Below are 15,179 nucleotides of genomic sequence, written 5' to 3'. Positions count from 1 at the left end.
TATTTATCAGTCGTCCAGCGTAAGTTTTCCAGGAATAGATGGTAACCTTTTAATGGTTCTTGATACGGTTTTCAAGAATGATGTCTCAATTAGGTTTTCGATGGCAGCGAGTCGGTCACCAGTCATAGACTGATAAAATTGCAATTTGACAGATGGTTTGTTCACAGACTTATATAACGGATTATATAGGTCAGTGGTTTGTTTAAGTGGTCAAACTTTTGACCGATAGAAATGCTAAGCAAAGTGTCACGTTTGCACCATACTTTCTGTATCATAGGGAAATGCTATCAGGAGCTATAGTGACTTAGTCAAGCACTTTTCTTATCGTGATGTTCATTGGCCAGATTGTATATGTTCATCCAATCATGAACGGTATTGCATTGATTTGTTGTTATGGCTCATCTGCCTTTTTTGTTGATTTGTGAGCACACATTTGTGTTTTGTTTATTTGACTTATTGACTTTTGCCATTGACGGTCGGGTAGCCTAGTAAAGTATTTACTTGACACACCGAAGACCCGGGTTTGATTCCCGACATAGTTATAATGTGTGAAGCCCATTTCTGTGTTCCCCGATGTGATATTGCTGGAATATTGCTTAAGGCGGTGTAAAACCACACCCACTCACTCACTCACTCACTCTTCGGTCCAAGTCGGTGACCTATGTACAGAGTTTTGTGTCAAAATCACTGCATATTATGGATGTGGATTGCGCTTGTTTCCGAGTTAAACAGGACCTACTATTTAATACTGGTATTCTTGTATTCTTAGGGTGGGTTGGGGTGGGATGGGGGCTGTTTTTGTTTGTTTGCTGCCATATATAGAAAATAGCATTGTGCAAGTGACTGAGATGACCCAGCTTATCGTATGTCATAAAACAATTACCATATTCGATATAATAAGCGCCCAGGACGCTCTCAAAATTAGAAATAGGGTCTCTTATTACAATATTATTTTGGTAAAAAACAACAGAGTTCAAAGAGCGTAAATTTCGTGGTTTATGCTGAAATGTTTATAAACAGCAGATATATTTTTCCAGAATTTAATTGCCCATAATTAAGGGTGCATATAACAAACGTATTATGCACGGATAAATAGTCTTGTGTACATTTATCAATCAGAAGGGGTGCTAATTGGGATTGCTCACTAGCCAGTATATTAACAAATATCGCCATGGGCGCTTATTAAAGCAGGTCGCTTATTACGTCGAATACGGTAAGTACTGACTTAGCTAAACAATAAATAAGCATGTAACACCCTCTGTATCAACACAATAGAGATGTATGTTACGCTTCAGTGAATGTCTGTATGCATGTAGACAGCACGACTGGACAGTTTAGTTGCATCAAGATACTTATCCTCTTCATCAGTAAAAGGTATGTTGATTGGCAACATTGGTATATTTAAATGTATTTTATTGTCAATGAGAAAATGATGATATTTTCTTACTAAAGTAATACAAATACATTAACAGTGTCATTATTACATAACCCTACAAATATATGCAGGTGCATATATAAATAGATATGACCCAATTTACACAGATAAGTATATCCTATACAGAATAACAATGAGATCATCATGCACTGTTGTGATAATAGGTAATGATGTATATCTGATATATCATGTAAAGCATACAGTTTGTCTACATACTAATAGTCATAGTTTATACAGCCTCGTGAATTATACATGCCATTCACTGTCGATACACTGTTACCAATACCGTATACAACGTAATAAGCTCCCCGCTCTAATAAGCACACAGCGATATTTGCTAATATATTGGCTAGTGAACAATCCCAGTTAGCACCCCTTCAGATTGATCAATGTACACAAGAACTATTAATATTTGTGTATAATACGCACTTGTGTGTTATATGCACCCTTAATTATGGGCAATTAAATTCTGGAAAAATATATCTGTCGTGTATAGTATGCACAGACTTTTCTTTTTGTATCATTTCAGGCTGTCAGCATAAACCATAAAATTTATGACTAATTTTGAGAGCGCCCTGGGTGCTTATTACGTTGAGTCTTTTATATTATACAATGTTGGCATGAATTACTTCATATTTGTGGGCATATTGGAGGACTGGGAATGATTACATTTGAATCTGACAAATGCAGGGTCCAAATACTCAAAAATTAACTTTTTTCTTTAAAATGTATAATAACCAATTCCCAAGCTATCTTTGTGATTTGATCCCAAACTTTGTCTCAGAAACTACAAACTATAATTTAAGAAACAGTTCTGAACTACAAGGAATATATAGCTGTACTTCTTCTTACGCCAAATCCGTTTTACCAGACACAATACACTTATGGAATGCTCTACCAAATTCCAAAGAGTCAAGTAGTCTGTCAGAATTTAAAAACCTAATTAAGAAAAACGAAAATAAGACTTATTTTGACCTTAGCTATGGCACTCGATTCTTGTCGCGACCTAAACGCCGATAAGTATTATAACAGACATTTAATTGACAGTCTGTGTTGCTCCTGTGGATATCAGAGTGAAAACGCCCTACATTATTTTTTTACTTGCTGTAACTTTACTCAGGTTAGACTTAATATGCAATTTTACACTACCGGTTATAACCTGGATACTATTATGAACGGAAACAATGAACTTGCTCACTCTGAAAACCATATTAGTTGAATCCGTCCACGATTTTCATCATCAAGACAAAACGTTTCAGCTCTTCACAAATTAATAATTAAATAACCGGACAACAACCTCATCATTGACTATTACTTTTGTTACAAACGACTTGTTAGACACACACAAGCTGTAACTTTCTATTTATGTTCACATTGTATTTGATGTAATATGTACAAACATATTATTTAAATAATGTCTATATCGATGACGTCACATCCTTCATTTCAATATGTAATATATGTTATATTGGAGCGGTGTAAACATAAGCTGTAAAGCTTGTTCACCAATCCCAACTCATTTCAATGAATAAAAATATGTTTAAACCAAATGCTCAAAATCTCCCTCAAATCTGAAAACACATGTTTATCTCCAACATCCAGCTTCTACTGATCCCGAGCCGGCTGTTGACTCATACTGTTGTTACTGTGGTGTTGACTTGATGTAGGGCAACCTGATGCTCCACGCCACATTGTTATGTACAAGTAGTCACCAGGAGCATGCTATCACAGATAGGGGCATGAACTTGGACCTCTGCAGTTACCCACTGAGCAGATGAAGCAGATGGCAACTTGATTGGATGCTGCATAATAAAGCCATTGAACTTTGGTTCTCCCCGCTATGTAACACTCACATGTTGGACTATTCTCAATGATGATTGACTCATAAACGTGATAATTGTCCCATTATTGACTTGGATGGGCTGTTATATCAATCCAAGCAGTTATACTGTGTTTGATAGTGAGGATGGCAGCTGAAGGGCCCATGTCATAGTTATAATGATAAAAAGGATTATTCAGGTCCCTAGGTTTCAGTAAAGATTTTAAGACACCAAGAACTTCAGGAATGGATCAAGGATTTTTCGAATGGTCACGTAATTGTTTTGATAACCTTTCTTTTTTCATTCCCAAAATTTGAAAAAAACTGCCATTCTACATGGGGAAATGGATACCACTTTCATATAAATCTAAAGTTTGATCAATATTCATCAACTTTGGCAACTTCAGTTATCAAAGAACTGTGTGACGTTATAGCATTACACTGTGATGTCATGTCTTTCTGACAACTGTGAGAGTGAGTGAGTGAGTTGGGTTTGATGCCCGCTTTGAACAGTATTCCAGTTATATTGCGGCGTGTCAGCTTAATGTGGGAGGAAAGCCCGAAGTGATGCAGGTCTTAGACATTTACCTCTTTGGTAAAACCTTCAAGCACGGTGCTGATAAACCTAGAAACATAATCAGGTATTACTGGTTTACCAGTAAATTGAAATACAAAATTCCTGTGAATATGTATCGCGATACGATCACGTGAAACTGGTTCTCACGATACATTCGGATCACTTTGAGAGATTCTGTTAAGGTTCCATGCCGCATTCAGAAGGGTGGAGAGTACTTTATGATTTGACATGTCCTGGCCCGATATTGAGACTGTGCCGAACAACAGAGGTCAACAGCAGAGGTCAGGCAGCTGTTGGGAAACATTTTAGCCTTGAAACGTCTTCATCCTGGTAAAATCATTTTGCCATACGTATCGCTGGATTCGCTGTGCAGAGTTGCGTCCCTTGGGCATGCCAGAAACCTATGATTGTGGGTTCGAATCCTGGTTCGCCCCGATAATGTTTTTAGGTTTGTCAGCACCATATCCATACTCGTGGGTTTCACCAAAGTGGTAAATGTCTGAGACCTGCATCACTTCAGACTGTCATCCCACATTAAGCTGACACGCCGCGATATAACTGGAGTACTGTTAAAAGCGGCGTTAAACCCAACTCACTCACTCACCTATCACAATACAGCATACAGAATTTCTGTCAATACCCATCCCCAGTGCTGTTTCACTATGGCTCAAGAGCTTGTGTGATGTATAGTTTCTCAGTGTGTGACCATGATAACTTGATCGTCACCTGTTGGATTTAACCCAGATATTGCTGACTAGGACATCTAGACCTACTTACTCACATTGAAAATATGTCAAACTTCCATCCACCGACCATGCTGTGGCTGTCTGATAAGGGATGTCCTGTAATATTTGCTCTGACCATGCTGTGGCTGTCTGATTAAGAATGTCCAGTAATATTTGCACTGACCATGCTATGGCTGTCTGATTAGGGGTGTCCTGTAATATTTGCACTGACCATGCTATGGCTGTCTGATTGGGGGTGTCCTGTAATATTTGCACTGACCATGCTGTGGCTGTCTGATTAAGGATGTCCTGTAATATTTGCACTGACCATGCTGTGGCTGTCTGATTAAGGATGTCCTGCAATATTTGCACTGACCATGCTGTGGCTGTCTGATTAAGGATGTCCTGCAATATTTGCACTGACCATGCTGTGGCTGTCTGATTGGGGGTGTCCTGTAATATTTGCACTGACTATGCTGTGGCTGTCTGATAAGGGATGTCCTGTAATATTTGCTCTGACCATGCTGTGGCTGTCTGATTAAGAATGTCCTGTAATAATTGCAGTGACTATGTTGTGGCTGTCTGATTAAGGATGTCCTGTAATATTTGCACTGACCATGCTTTGGCTGTCTGATTGGGGGTGTCCTGTTATATTTGCACTGACTATGCTGTGGCTGTCTGATAAGGGGTGTCCTGTAATATTGGCACTGGCCATGCTATGGCTGTCTGATAAGGGGTGTCCTGTAATATTTGCACTGACCATGCTATGGCTGTCTGATTGGGGGTGTCCTGTAATATTTGCACTGACTATGCTGTGGCTGTCTGATTAAGGATGTCCTGTAATATTTGCACTGACCATGCTGTGGCTGTCTGATTAAGGATGTCCTGTAATATTTGCACTGACCATGCTGTGGCTGTCTGATTAAGGGTGTCCTGTAATATTTGCATTGACCATGCTGTGGCTGTCTGATTAAGGATGTTCTGTAATATTTGCACTGACCATGCTGTGGCTGTCTGATTAAGGATGTCCTGTAATATTTGCACTGACCATGCTGTGGCTGTCTGATTAAGGATGTCCTGCAATATTTGCACTGACCATGCTGTGGCTGTCTGATTAAGGATGTCCTGCAATATTTGCACTGACCATGCTGTGGCTGTCTGATTGGGGATGACCTGTCATATTTGCGCTGATGTCCCCTTGGAAACAATCTAGTGCAGACAAATAACATATTACTGTTAGCATATTCATTGCCAGTTCATGCAATGGTGTAAATTCCAAGCTTGATCAGCGGTTTAGTTCCCCGAGGGGATTCCATGTTGAAATAAGTCTTCAGCAACTTATGCCTGACCTGTCGCAGACTGAAAAGGTGTCTAAAAAAACTAGTTGTATACTCCCCAGGGAGTTGAGAATGAATATCAATCGGACACTGATGCACTGATCAGGGTAATAATGTCTAAGCACTTAGAGCATGCTTGTGCAATATAAATCTATAACATATTAATGATAAGTAGAGGTGTATGATATTACCAGTATACCACAATTTGAAATACTAATGAATATGATTTTCTGATAATTTTCATCTGGTTGGTAATGTTTACATCAGTGCTAATTCTACCACCAGAGGGCAAATAATTTTTTTATGTCTTGCATTTTATTGTTGGCCTGCTGTTGGCTGTTGGCTGTTGAAAGTGTTGACTCTTGTGATAAGTCTGCTGATTCTGTGAGGGAACTTTCAGTACAGAATCAAAGAAAAACTTCAAGTCATTTAATTGGGGTATTTGTATTCAGGGTCATAACAAATTACAGATGAAAGAACACATGCAATATATTGTGGTGCGCATCTCAATACATTAATAATTATTGCAATTTTTTGCAATATGATAATCAGGCCAATGCTCATCACTTATGATAATATGAATAGACTATTATCATCTCCGTTTGGGATCTACAATTCCTATGATTTATAGGGCTTATGAGTCAATATTACTGAGTTATTCTGTTTGTGAAACGGTCATCAACAATCTACATTTATTGTACACACCTGTTGACCACCTGTGTGTTTGTAGTGTGATGGTATAGACCTGACGTTAAGACACAACTGAAGCAGACTTCCACATCTACATTCATGTTATAGCACACCTGTTGACCACCTGTGTGTTTGTAGTGTGATGGTATAGACCTGAGGTTAAGACACAACTGAAGCAGACTTCACGTCATCATTTTCATCCCAAACAACAAGATCTTCAAAACTCTAGAATACTTCTTCACCAAACTTGGCACATAGATAGGCCTAGTGGTGAACTGGTGCCTTTTGATAGTTTGGGAATTCAAGTTTCCATGGCAACAAGTTTCATATATTTATTCACGACAAGTATTTACTATTGCAGGGGATTTCAATGACTTAGTCCTCTTGTCATTTGTTGGTTGCTTGTTCGTTATTTAACGCAGCACTCTGCAATATTCCAGCTATATGACGGCAGTCTCTTGTCCTCTTGTCATTGTGCCAGAAAGTATGAAAATTGTGAATTGGGTTAATATTAACCTTTATCAATATGGCTGTGTTCACCATATTCCTTATCAATTGTGTATCATGATATTAAACAAAGCATTGAACTTGTGACAGCAGGTCTATTTTCTGCTATAAAACTGTACACCTTTTAATTACTTGGTGTTTATTAGGGCTGTGTAGCCTGGAGGTTTTTAGCGTAGTATATTGTGTTACTCAGGTCTGTATTGTGATACGGACTGCAATATATTGGCATCTACATATTTAGAGGGAAGACATAAAATGTTGTTGGTTGCGATGATGTGCAAACTGTAACAACTCTCTGGGACTGAGATGGCTACTGGAGACACTGACTGTGTTTGCGTAAGTAATGTTGAGAGGCGCCGGCGCCGGTGCACGTTGTGAGATTGATTGCTCCTGCATATTTCACCATGACATTACATCGACGACATACTGCTGTGTTTAATTTATCTCATTATTAATTATGCCCAGGAAATACACTTATATGTGTATTTTGTCATCCAAATCTGACTTCTACAGGTTTTGTTTGTTTGTTGTTTAATGCCTCACTCAGCAATATTCCAATGTACTTGGTTGATACATGTCATCGTATCCCAAGCGCATGTATCCATGCTCGTGATGTCAGTCACTGGATTGTCTGGTCCAGACTCGATTATTTACAGACCGCTGTCATTGGGTACAATGTGTGAAGCCCATTTTGGGTGTCCCCCGCCGTGATATTGCTGGAATATTGCTAAAAGCGGCGTAAAACCATACTCACTCACTCATTCACTCACATACTGCTGAAATTTTGTATTACCGTATACCTGTACATTGGGGAGCTGGGTGGAGTCTGGGATCTTGGATGGAGGCTAGGTATCTGTTCAGCTACAGCTGCATAACCAGATATTATTCTCCTTAAAACTGTGAGCCCAAATATTTTACTTTAAAGAACACCTTGCAATAATGTTAGTGTTGTAGCAGACAATTTCTTTTTCAACAGTCCGAAGATTAATTATCTTTTTTAAGCACTTTCTGTGACAATCTTGTTTTATATAGACTGTAAATCGTGAAATAAATGCATCTCCAAAAGAATGCGACCGCTGGCCCCTTGCCAAAAATGCAACATCCCCCTCCTCTCAAGCATCATTGGATTTATGTCAGGTTTATAGGAGAATCCTCACCTTAATCCAACCTTACATTAATGAAATCACACACCATATAGCACTGTTTATTAGCGCTGAGTAGAGTACTTCCGCGAAAACAATACATGCGCGCTGGCTCGTGTTGGCTTTTGATGCAGTCGCTTAGAACATAGACACCATGTTGGGTGGGTGGCGTCTGTCCGGACTTGCAGGTGTGATCAGTGATGACATGAGTGTGTAGAACTCTTGTCTTGACCCCAGCAGTGACAATTCACAGGATGTCATAAGTGTTTGAATGACATTGTTTATCTACTTGTTACAAGTGCTGCTCAACATGCTCAATAAACAGTGATGTGGAATACATTGTTGTTTGTTTTCAGCATATGTCTAAGTTGGTATTTCTGCTATCCAAAATGTCTAAATGTCGATATAAATGTGATGTTTAATGATGCGAGCAAAGACCACTCGCTTTTTTGTATATGATTCACGCTCGCGTTAATTTCAAGATTTACAGTATATATTTTGTATACCGTATTTGACATAATAAGTGCCCAGGGCGCATTCAAAATTAGAAATAGGGGGCTCTTATTAGAGTTGAAGAGTTGAAAGATATATTTCGTGGTTTATGCTGACAGCCTGAAATGTTTATATACGACAGATATAAGTTTCCAGAATTTATTTGCCCATAAACATAGGTGCATATAACAGACGAGTGTGTATTATACACAAATCAATGTCTTTTGTACATTGATAAATCGGAAGGGGTGCTAATTGGGATTGTTCACTAGCCAATATATTAGCAAATATCGCCGTGGGCGCTTATTAGAGCGGGGCGCTTATTACGTCGAATACGGTATATAAAATCTCAGCCTCCCCTCCTAATATCAAATATTTGTCCCTGATTAGCCTGATATTGGCATGACCAATAACATCATTTGGCATGTTTGGCTTATGTTGTTTGGCATTTCGGAAGTCAGAGTACAAAGGTTGGTATGACTGAAGCTGTTGACGCAGTGATGGCTGTTGACCTCCGGACCTGCTCTATGCTGCTACTTGTGTCCGTGGCGACCTCTGTTAAATCATGTAGGTGAAAGGTCACTGTAGGTCCTCCTGGGATATCAGTGATAGGGGAGTGTGAAACTGTGGATGATACAAATACCTCATGGCCAGTGTATTAAGTCTTAATACCGTTATCATAAATGTCCTGCTTGGCTGACTATTGTGACATCATCGTTACCATGACATCACAATCAAATGACATCACTAATCTCTCTGCCACCGAAGCTGGTCAGCTGTACCAGCATACCAAGCATCCTATTCAGCATTTTATTTGTCGTAGCTTTGTTTTTTATGTGATGTAAAAGGACTCGATTTAGCTAATGTAAGTTGGTTGGTTGGTTGGTTTGTTGTTTAACGCAGCACTCAGCAATATTCCAGCTATATAACGGCAGTCTGTAAATAATCAAGTCTGGACCAGACAATCCAGTGATTAATATCATGAGCATCAATCCACGCATTTGAGATCGATGACATGCATAAACCAAGTCAACAAGCCTGACCACCTGATCTTGTTAGTCGCCTCTTACGACAAGCATAGTCGCCATTTACGGCAAGCATGGGTTGCTGAAGACCTATTCTACCCCGTAATTTTCACGGGTCAGCTAATAGAAAACATGCACCAGTGCAACCTATTACTGAAAAATGCAACATAATATTTATGTCAACCTGCACCAAGTGCAAAATTCTAAATTTGTGTCTGCCTAAGCCTTACTTGTCCACACAACATCGATCTTGAACATACTATATACCCCTAAGGCGTATTTACCATACTACATCACTAATCCCTGTGTTATGTGTAATTGGTCATGCTTTCATGGGCCTGACATCATCAAATTGTGGGTACTTCAAGATTATGTGCGCATGTTCCTATTATGTTCCATAGCAATGCATTATTAATTCATGTGACACAGGTAGTAGACTGGACTATGTTTTAACTGTTCAAAAATAGGGTATGTGAAGATTGGAAGACGGATGCCTCGATGCACACGCGAACCGCCAGTCACGACCTTGGGAGGATTGGGGGCTCTCGGCAGTGTGTGATTTTACATAGCGCTTTAATTACTTTCGCAGAGGTCGTGGGTGACAGCACAGCCACAGTGATTGAATTAATTAGTATCAAGCGCTTCACTGAGTACTGTGGACCGCACCCGTCTCGCGTACAAGAGACAGCAGAGCCGTCACGCGTACACGTTATGTCTGCGACTGTGTATGGGACCAGGGTGCTGCCTGCTTTTGTCTGCAGCAACTGCACCTGGTGTAAGTTAAATCAAGTTCTTAAATCCCGCCCTGCGTCACTTTCCCCCTCTCCCATCACTATCTTAACACAGAATGTCTCGCTGCACCAGTAATAATAGACCCGTGAAGATCCGGGGTAAAATAGGTCTTCAGCAACCCATGCTTGCCTTGAAAGGTGACTATGCTTGTCGTAAAAGGCAACTAACGGGATCAGGTGGTCAGGCTCCCTGACTTGCTTGATGCATGTCATCAATCCCAATTGCGCAGATCGATGCTCATGATATTAATCGCTGGATTGTCTGGTCCATACTCGATTATTTACAGACCACCGTCATATAGCTGGAATATTGCTGAGTGTGGCGTTAAACAACAAACCAACCAACCAACCAGTAATAATTGGTAGGTTATATTGAGCATCGTGCTATTTGAATCGGGCACAAAACGAAGCAGTGAAAATGAATGTGTCCACAGTATCATACTGTATAACGGAGACACTGGTTGATCGAGGATGACAAGGACCATTTTCACACATGAACATGATGTCACAAGGGTTTAACCATTCAGAGAACACTGCCATATGATCTGTACAATGTTAAAAAATCTGTCATTTTAAGGAAATATTTCTGTCATCAAAGGAAATGAATAGTAGCCCAACTGAGTCAGTTTATGTGTATATTTGTAGCTGGAACAAAACGTATGCAATGTATTTTAAAGATGAAACAATGTAAGATTATTTCCTTGTTGCTGCAGAACATGGGTCCCGCCCCCTACCACTACGAGCCCCTGGCCATGGAGAACCTGGCACTCTGTGACTACACAACCAGGTTCAGCTTGGAGCAGGCAAAGTCGGGACAAGGTGAGGGGACACAGCAACAACAATAACAGCAACACCCACAGCAACAATAACAACATCCACAGCAACAACAATAACATCCACAGCAACAACAATAACAACACCCACAGCAACAACAATAACAACATCCACAGCAACAACAATAACAACACCCACAGCAACAACAATAACAACACCCACAGCAACAACACCCACAGCAACTACAATAACAACATCCACAGCAACAATAATAACAATATCCACAGTAACAACAATAACAACACCCACAGCAACAACAATAACAACATCCACAGCAACAATAATAACAATATCCACAGCAACTACAATAACAACATCCACAGCAACAATAATAACAATATCCACAGTAACAACAATAACAACATCCACAGCAACATCAATAACAACATGCACAGCAACAATAACATCCAGAGCAACAACAATAACAACACCCACAGCAACAACAATAACAACATCCACGGCAACAACGACAAAACAACCACAGCAACAATAACAGCCACAGCAACAACAATAACACCCACAGTAACAACAATAACATCCACAGCAACAACAATAACACCCACAACAAACAACAATAACACCCACAACAAACAACAATAACAACATACATGACAACTACAATAACAAAATCCACAGCAACAACAATAACAACATCCACAGCAACAACTACAATAACAACATCCACAGCAACAACTACAATCACAACATCCACAGCAACAACCATAACAACATCCAAAACAATAATATCAGCATCCATAGTAACAGCAACAACATTCACAATAACCGCATCCACAGAAACGTTAATAACAAAATCCATAACAACAACAATAACAACATCCACAACAATAAGAACATCCACAGAAACAACTACAATAACATCTTGATTTGTTGTAGCAACCCGACCGGTACGAGTCTATGCCGATGGAATCTACGACATGTTTCACAGTGGCCACGCCCGACAACTAATGCAAGCCAAACTGGCCTTCCCAAATACCTACCTCATAGTGGGAGGTGAGTATGTTGTTTCCACGGTAACGACGTTACAGAAATATGAAAGTTTGAGATTAATATTAATCACCTAAATGGACTGGGTAATGTGAACATTTGTATACCTGTAATTTTGTAAATTAAGAACAAAATTAATTCATTATCTGTATTTGAAATTTAGCATGGAAATCAACAGGTCCTCATTGTTGGAAATTTAGATTTTTAGTTTTCCCTAGATTCAAACACTATTCTCAGGGTCACAAGGACCCCTTCTCCTTTTATTTTCTATCTAAGATGATTTTCTCAGAGATCAAGGGTGCCGACTACTTTATCCTGCAATAAATTACACTTTTTGAGGTATGTCATAATGGACTGGCCTCATGGAGCTTTTCAAATTACCTCCCCTGTTATCCCTGGAAATAAGACGTCAAAGCACTCGGACTCATGCGTCCTCATGCTTTAACTATAGTTCAGAGCAAAACTATACTTTATTACACTACACATGGGGGAAGAGCAAACTTTATTACTTAACCACTACAAACTTACCTCTTCCTGTTACAGTTATCATTTGCCAAAACTATTGTCTGAAATGGCAGACTATTTCAAGAAAAATAATCCATTCTCCACATTAGTACAATGCGTAGAGCTGTTTTCTGGTGTACCCTGCCGTGACATATTGCTGGACTATTTGTAAAAGCGGCATAAAACCATATTCACTCATCACCAATCTCATCGAACCCTGGACCTTCCGCTCTCCGGGTGGACGCTCTACCACTAGACCACGTAGGCGGTCCGATACCACTGTACAGTGAGTGATGAGTCAATCTCATTAAAATCAGACCTTAGTTCTCGCTACCGCTAAACAAAGATCTGAAGACATCCCATTAGGGGTCACGTCAGAACGACCTTTCATTCGACCAATCAGAGCTTCGCTTACCAGATTATGAAAGTGACAGTCGGAATGTGATTTCTAATCATGCAATCTCGAAAACTTTAACAGGGGGTATTCCGAACGATAGTTATGGGTTTAAAGACTGAATCCTTACAATCTAGAACATCTATTAGCCATTCCAGAATGTTTTTTGTTCAGGTTTCAAATTTTTAATTGAGAATTTGTAAAAATATGTTTCGAAGCGAAGTCGCCAATTTGAAATTAGTGCCGTAAAGCACGAGAAAGCTGCCTTCTGATTGGTCATTCCATTGGTCGGTCAAAGTTCGCGCAAGGTCGGTCGGTGACCCGTAATCGGATGTCCTCAGATCTTTGTTTAGCGGTAGCCAGAACTAAGATCTGATTTTAATGAGATTGACTCATCACTCACTGTACAGTGGTATCGGACCGCCTACGTGGTCTAGTGGTAGAGCGTCCACCCGGAGAGCGGAAGGTCCAGGGTTCGATCCCGGGCCGCGTCATACAAAAAGACGTTAAAAGATGGTACTTGTTGTTACTCTGTCTGGCGCTCGGCATTAAGGGGCTAAAACAAGGACTGGTCGGCTCGGAGTCAGTATACTGTGTCTGAGTGGGGTATTCATGTTAAACTGCGGCATGGTATCTCAGTGAGCTAGCACTATAAATCGGCATCAGTCTGGACTAGTACAAGCAGCCACACACACACATACACGTGCATGCACGTCGCTATATAAGTGCAATAATCTTGGACGCAACGTTAAACCCAATTTCACCTCACCTCACCTACAGTGGTACCCGAATGTTAAATGTTCTTTCCTTTGACAGTGTGCAATGATGGCCACACTCACAAGATGAAGGGCAGGACTGTCATGAACGAATCAGAAAGATACGAAGCTGTCAGACATTGTCGATACGTCGACGAAATTGTCACAGATGCACCGTGGGTACTGACAGAAGATTTCTTAGAAGAACACAAGGTTCGTGACTGGAGATTCTGAGTTAGAATAGATCCACACATTCTATGCTGGTCGTAAGAGGTGACAAATGGATTCGATGGTCAGGCTTAGTGACTTGGTTGATTGTAGTGTTTGAAATAGCTGCCTACCCGCTAACCAGATGCCAGTGACTATTAAATTGGGCAAGTGACATTTCTGTCAAGCTGGTCCGACTGTCCGACTGTAGTCATACATATATATTCCTGAATATTTTCTAAAATATGATGTGGGCTTTAAAGATTTGTTGTTAACAATCCCTCATGGCCAGCGAACTTTGCAAACTAATCCATACACTGGTTGATTGTGTGTCATTGTACCCCGATGTTGTGGGTAATTGTTAACAGTATCAACAACTGGATTGTCTGATCCGCACTCAAGTACTTACAGACCTCTGTCATATATACAGCATACTGTAGAGTGTGGTGTTAAACAGCAAGCAAACATTTGGTGTCTCCTTAGGCAAGTGACCATGTTCGCAATATGCATCTGTTCAGCAGCAAATGGCTACCTGATAGTATGACATACATCCCAGAGTTCAAGTGGACACTATTCCAAAGACCAGAGGGGGCACTGGTGGCCCAGTCGTCTAAGGCGCCGCGATTCGCTGTGCAGAGTTGCGTCCCTTGGGCACGCCAGAAACCTACGATTGTGGGTTCGAGTCCCGGTTCGCCCCGATTATGTTTCTAGGTTTGTCAGCACCATACCCATGCTCGTGGGTTTCACCGAAGTAGTAAATGTCCGCATCACTTCGGGCTTTCCTCCCACATTAAGCTCACACGCCGCGATATAACTGGAATACTGTTAAAAGCGGCGTTTAACCCAACTCACTCACTCACCCAAAGACCAGAGTAAAACTAATGATATTGTTTTGAGCATTTACTAGTGTATTTATTTATTTATTTATTTATTTATTTAT

At 40.2% G+C, this 15,179-nt stretch overlaps 1 protein-coding gene across 3 annotated transcripts in view; it reads left to right on the top strand.

Moving 5' to 3' along the window:
* Positions 1–15,179, top strand: part of LOC124116173 (choline-phosphate cytidylyltransferase B-like) — a 38,011-nt gene that overhangs the window by 14,423 nt on the left and 8,409 nt on the right. For all 3 annotated transcript variants that reach the window (XM_048387144.1, XM_048387145.1, XM_048387143.1), the window contains exons 3-5: positions 11,254–11,359; positions 12,269–12,385; positions 14,094–14,245. In XM_048387144.1, coding sequence (XP_048243101.1) covers positions 11,254–11,359; positions 12,269–12,385; positions 14,094–14,245 — 375 coding nt within the window. The remainder of the gene's footprint in view (positions 1–11,253; positions 11,360–12,268; positions 12,386–14,093; positions 14,246–15,179) is intronic.

Source organism: Haliotis rufescens, unplaced genomic scaffold (assembly GCF_023055435.1).
Source record: "Haliotis rufescens isolate VD_foot unplaced genomic scaffold, xgHalRufe1.0.p SCAF_67, whole genome shotgun sequence".
Taxonomy (NCBI): domain Eukaryota; kingdom Metazoa; phylum Mollusca; class Gastropoda; order Lepetellida; family Haliotidae; genus Haliotis; species Haliotis rufescens.
Note: the sequence above shows the minus strand (reverse complement) of the source record. Positions and strands in the feature narration are given on the sequence as shown.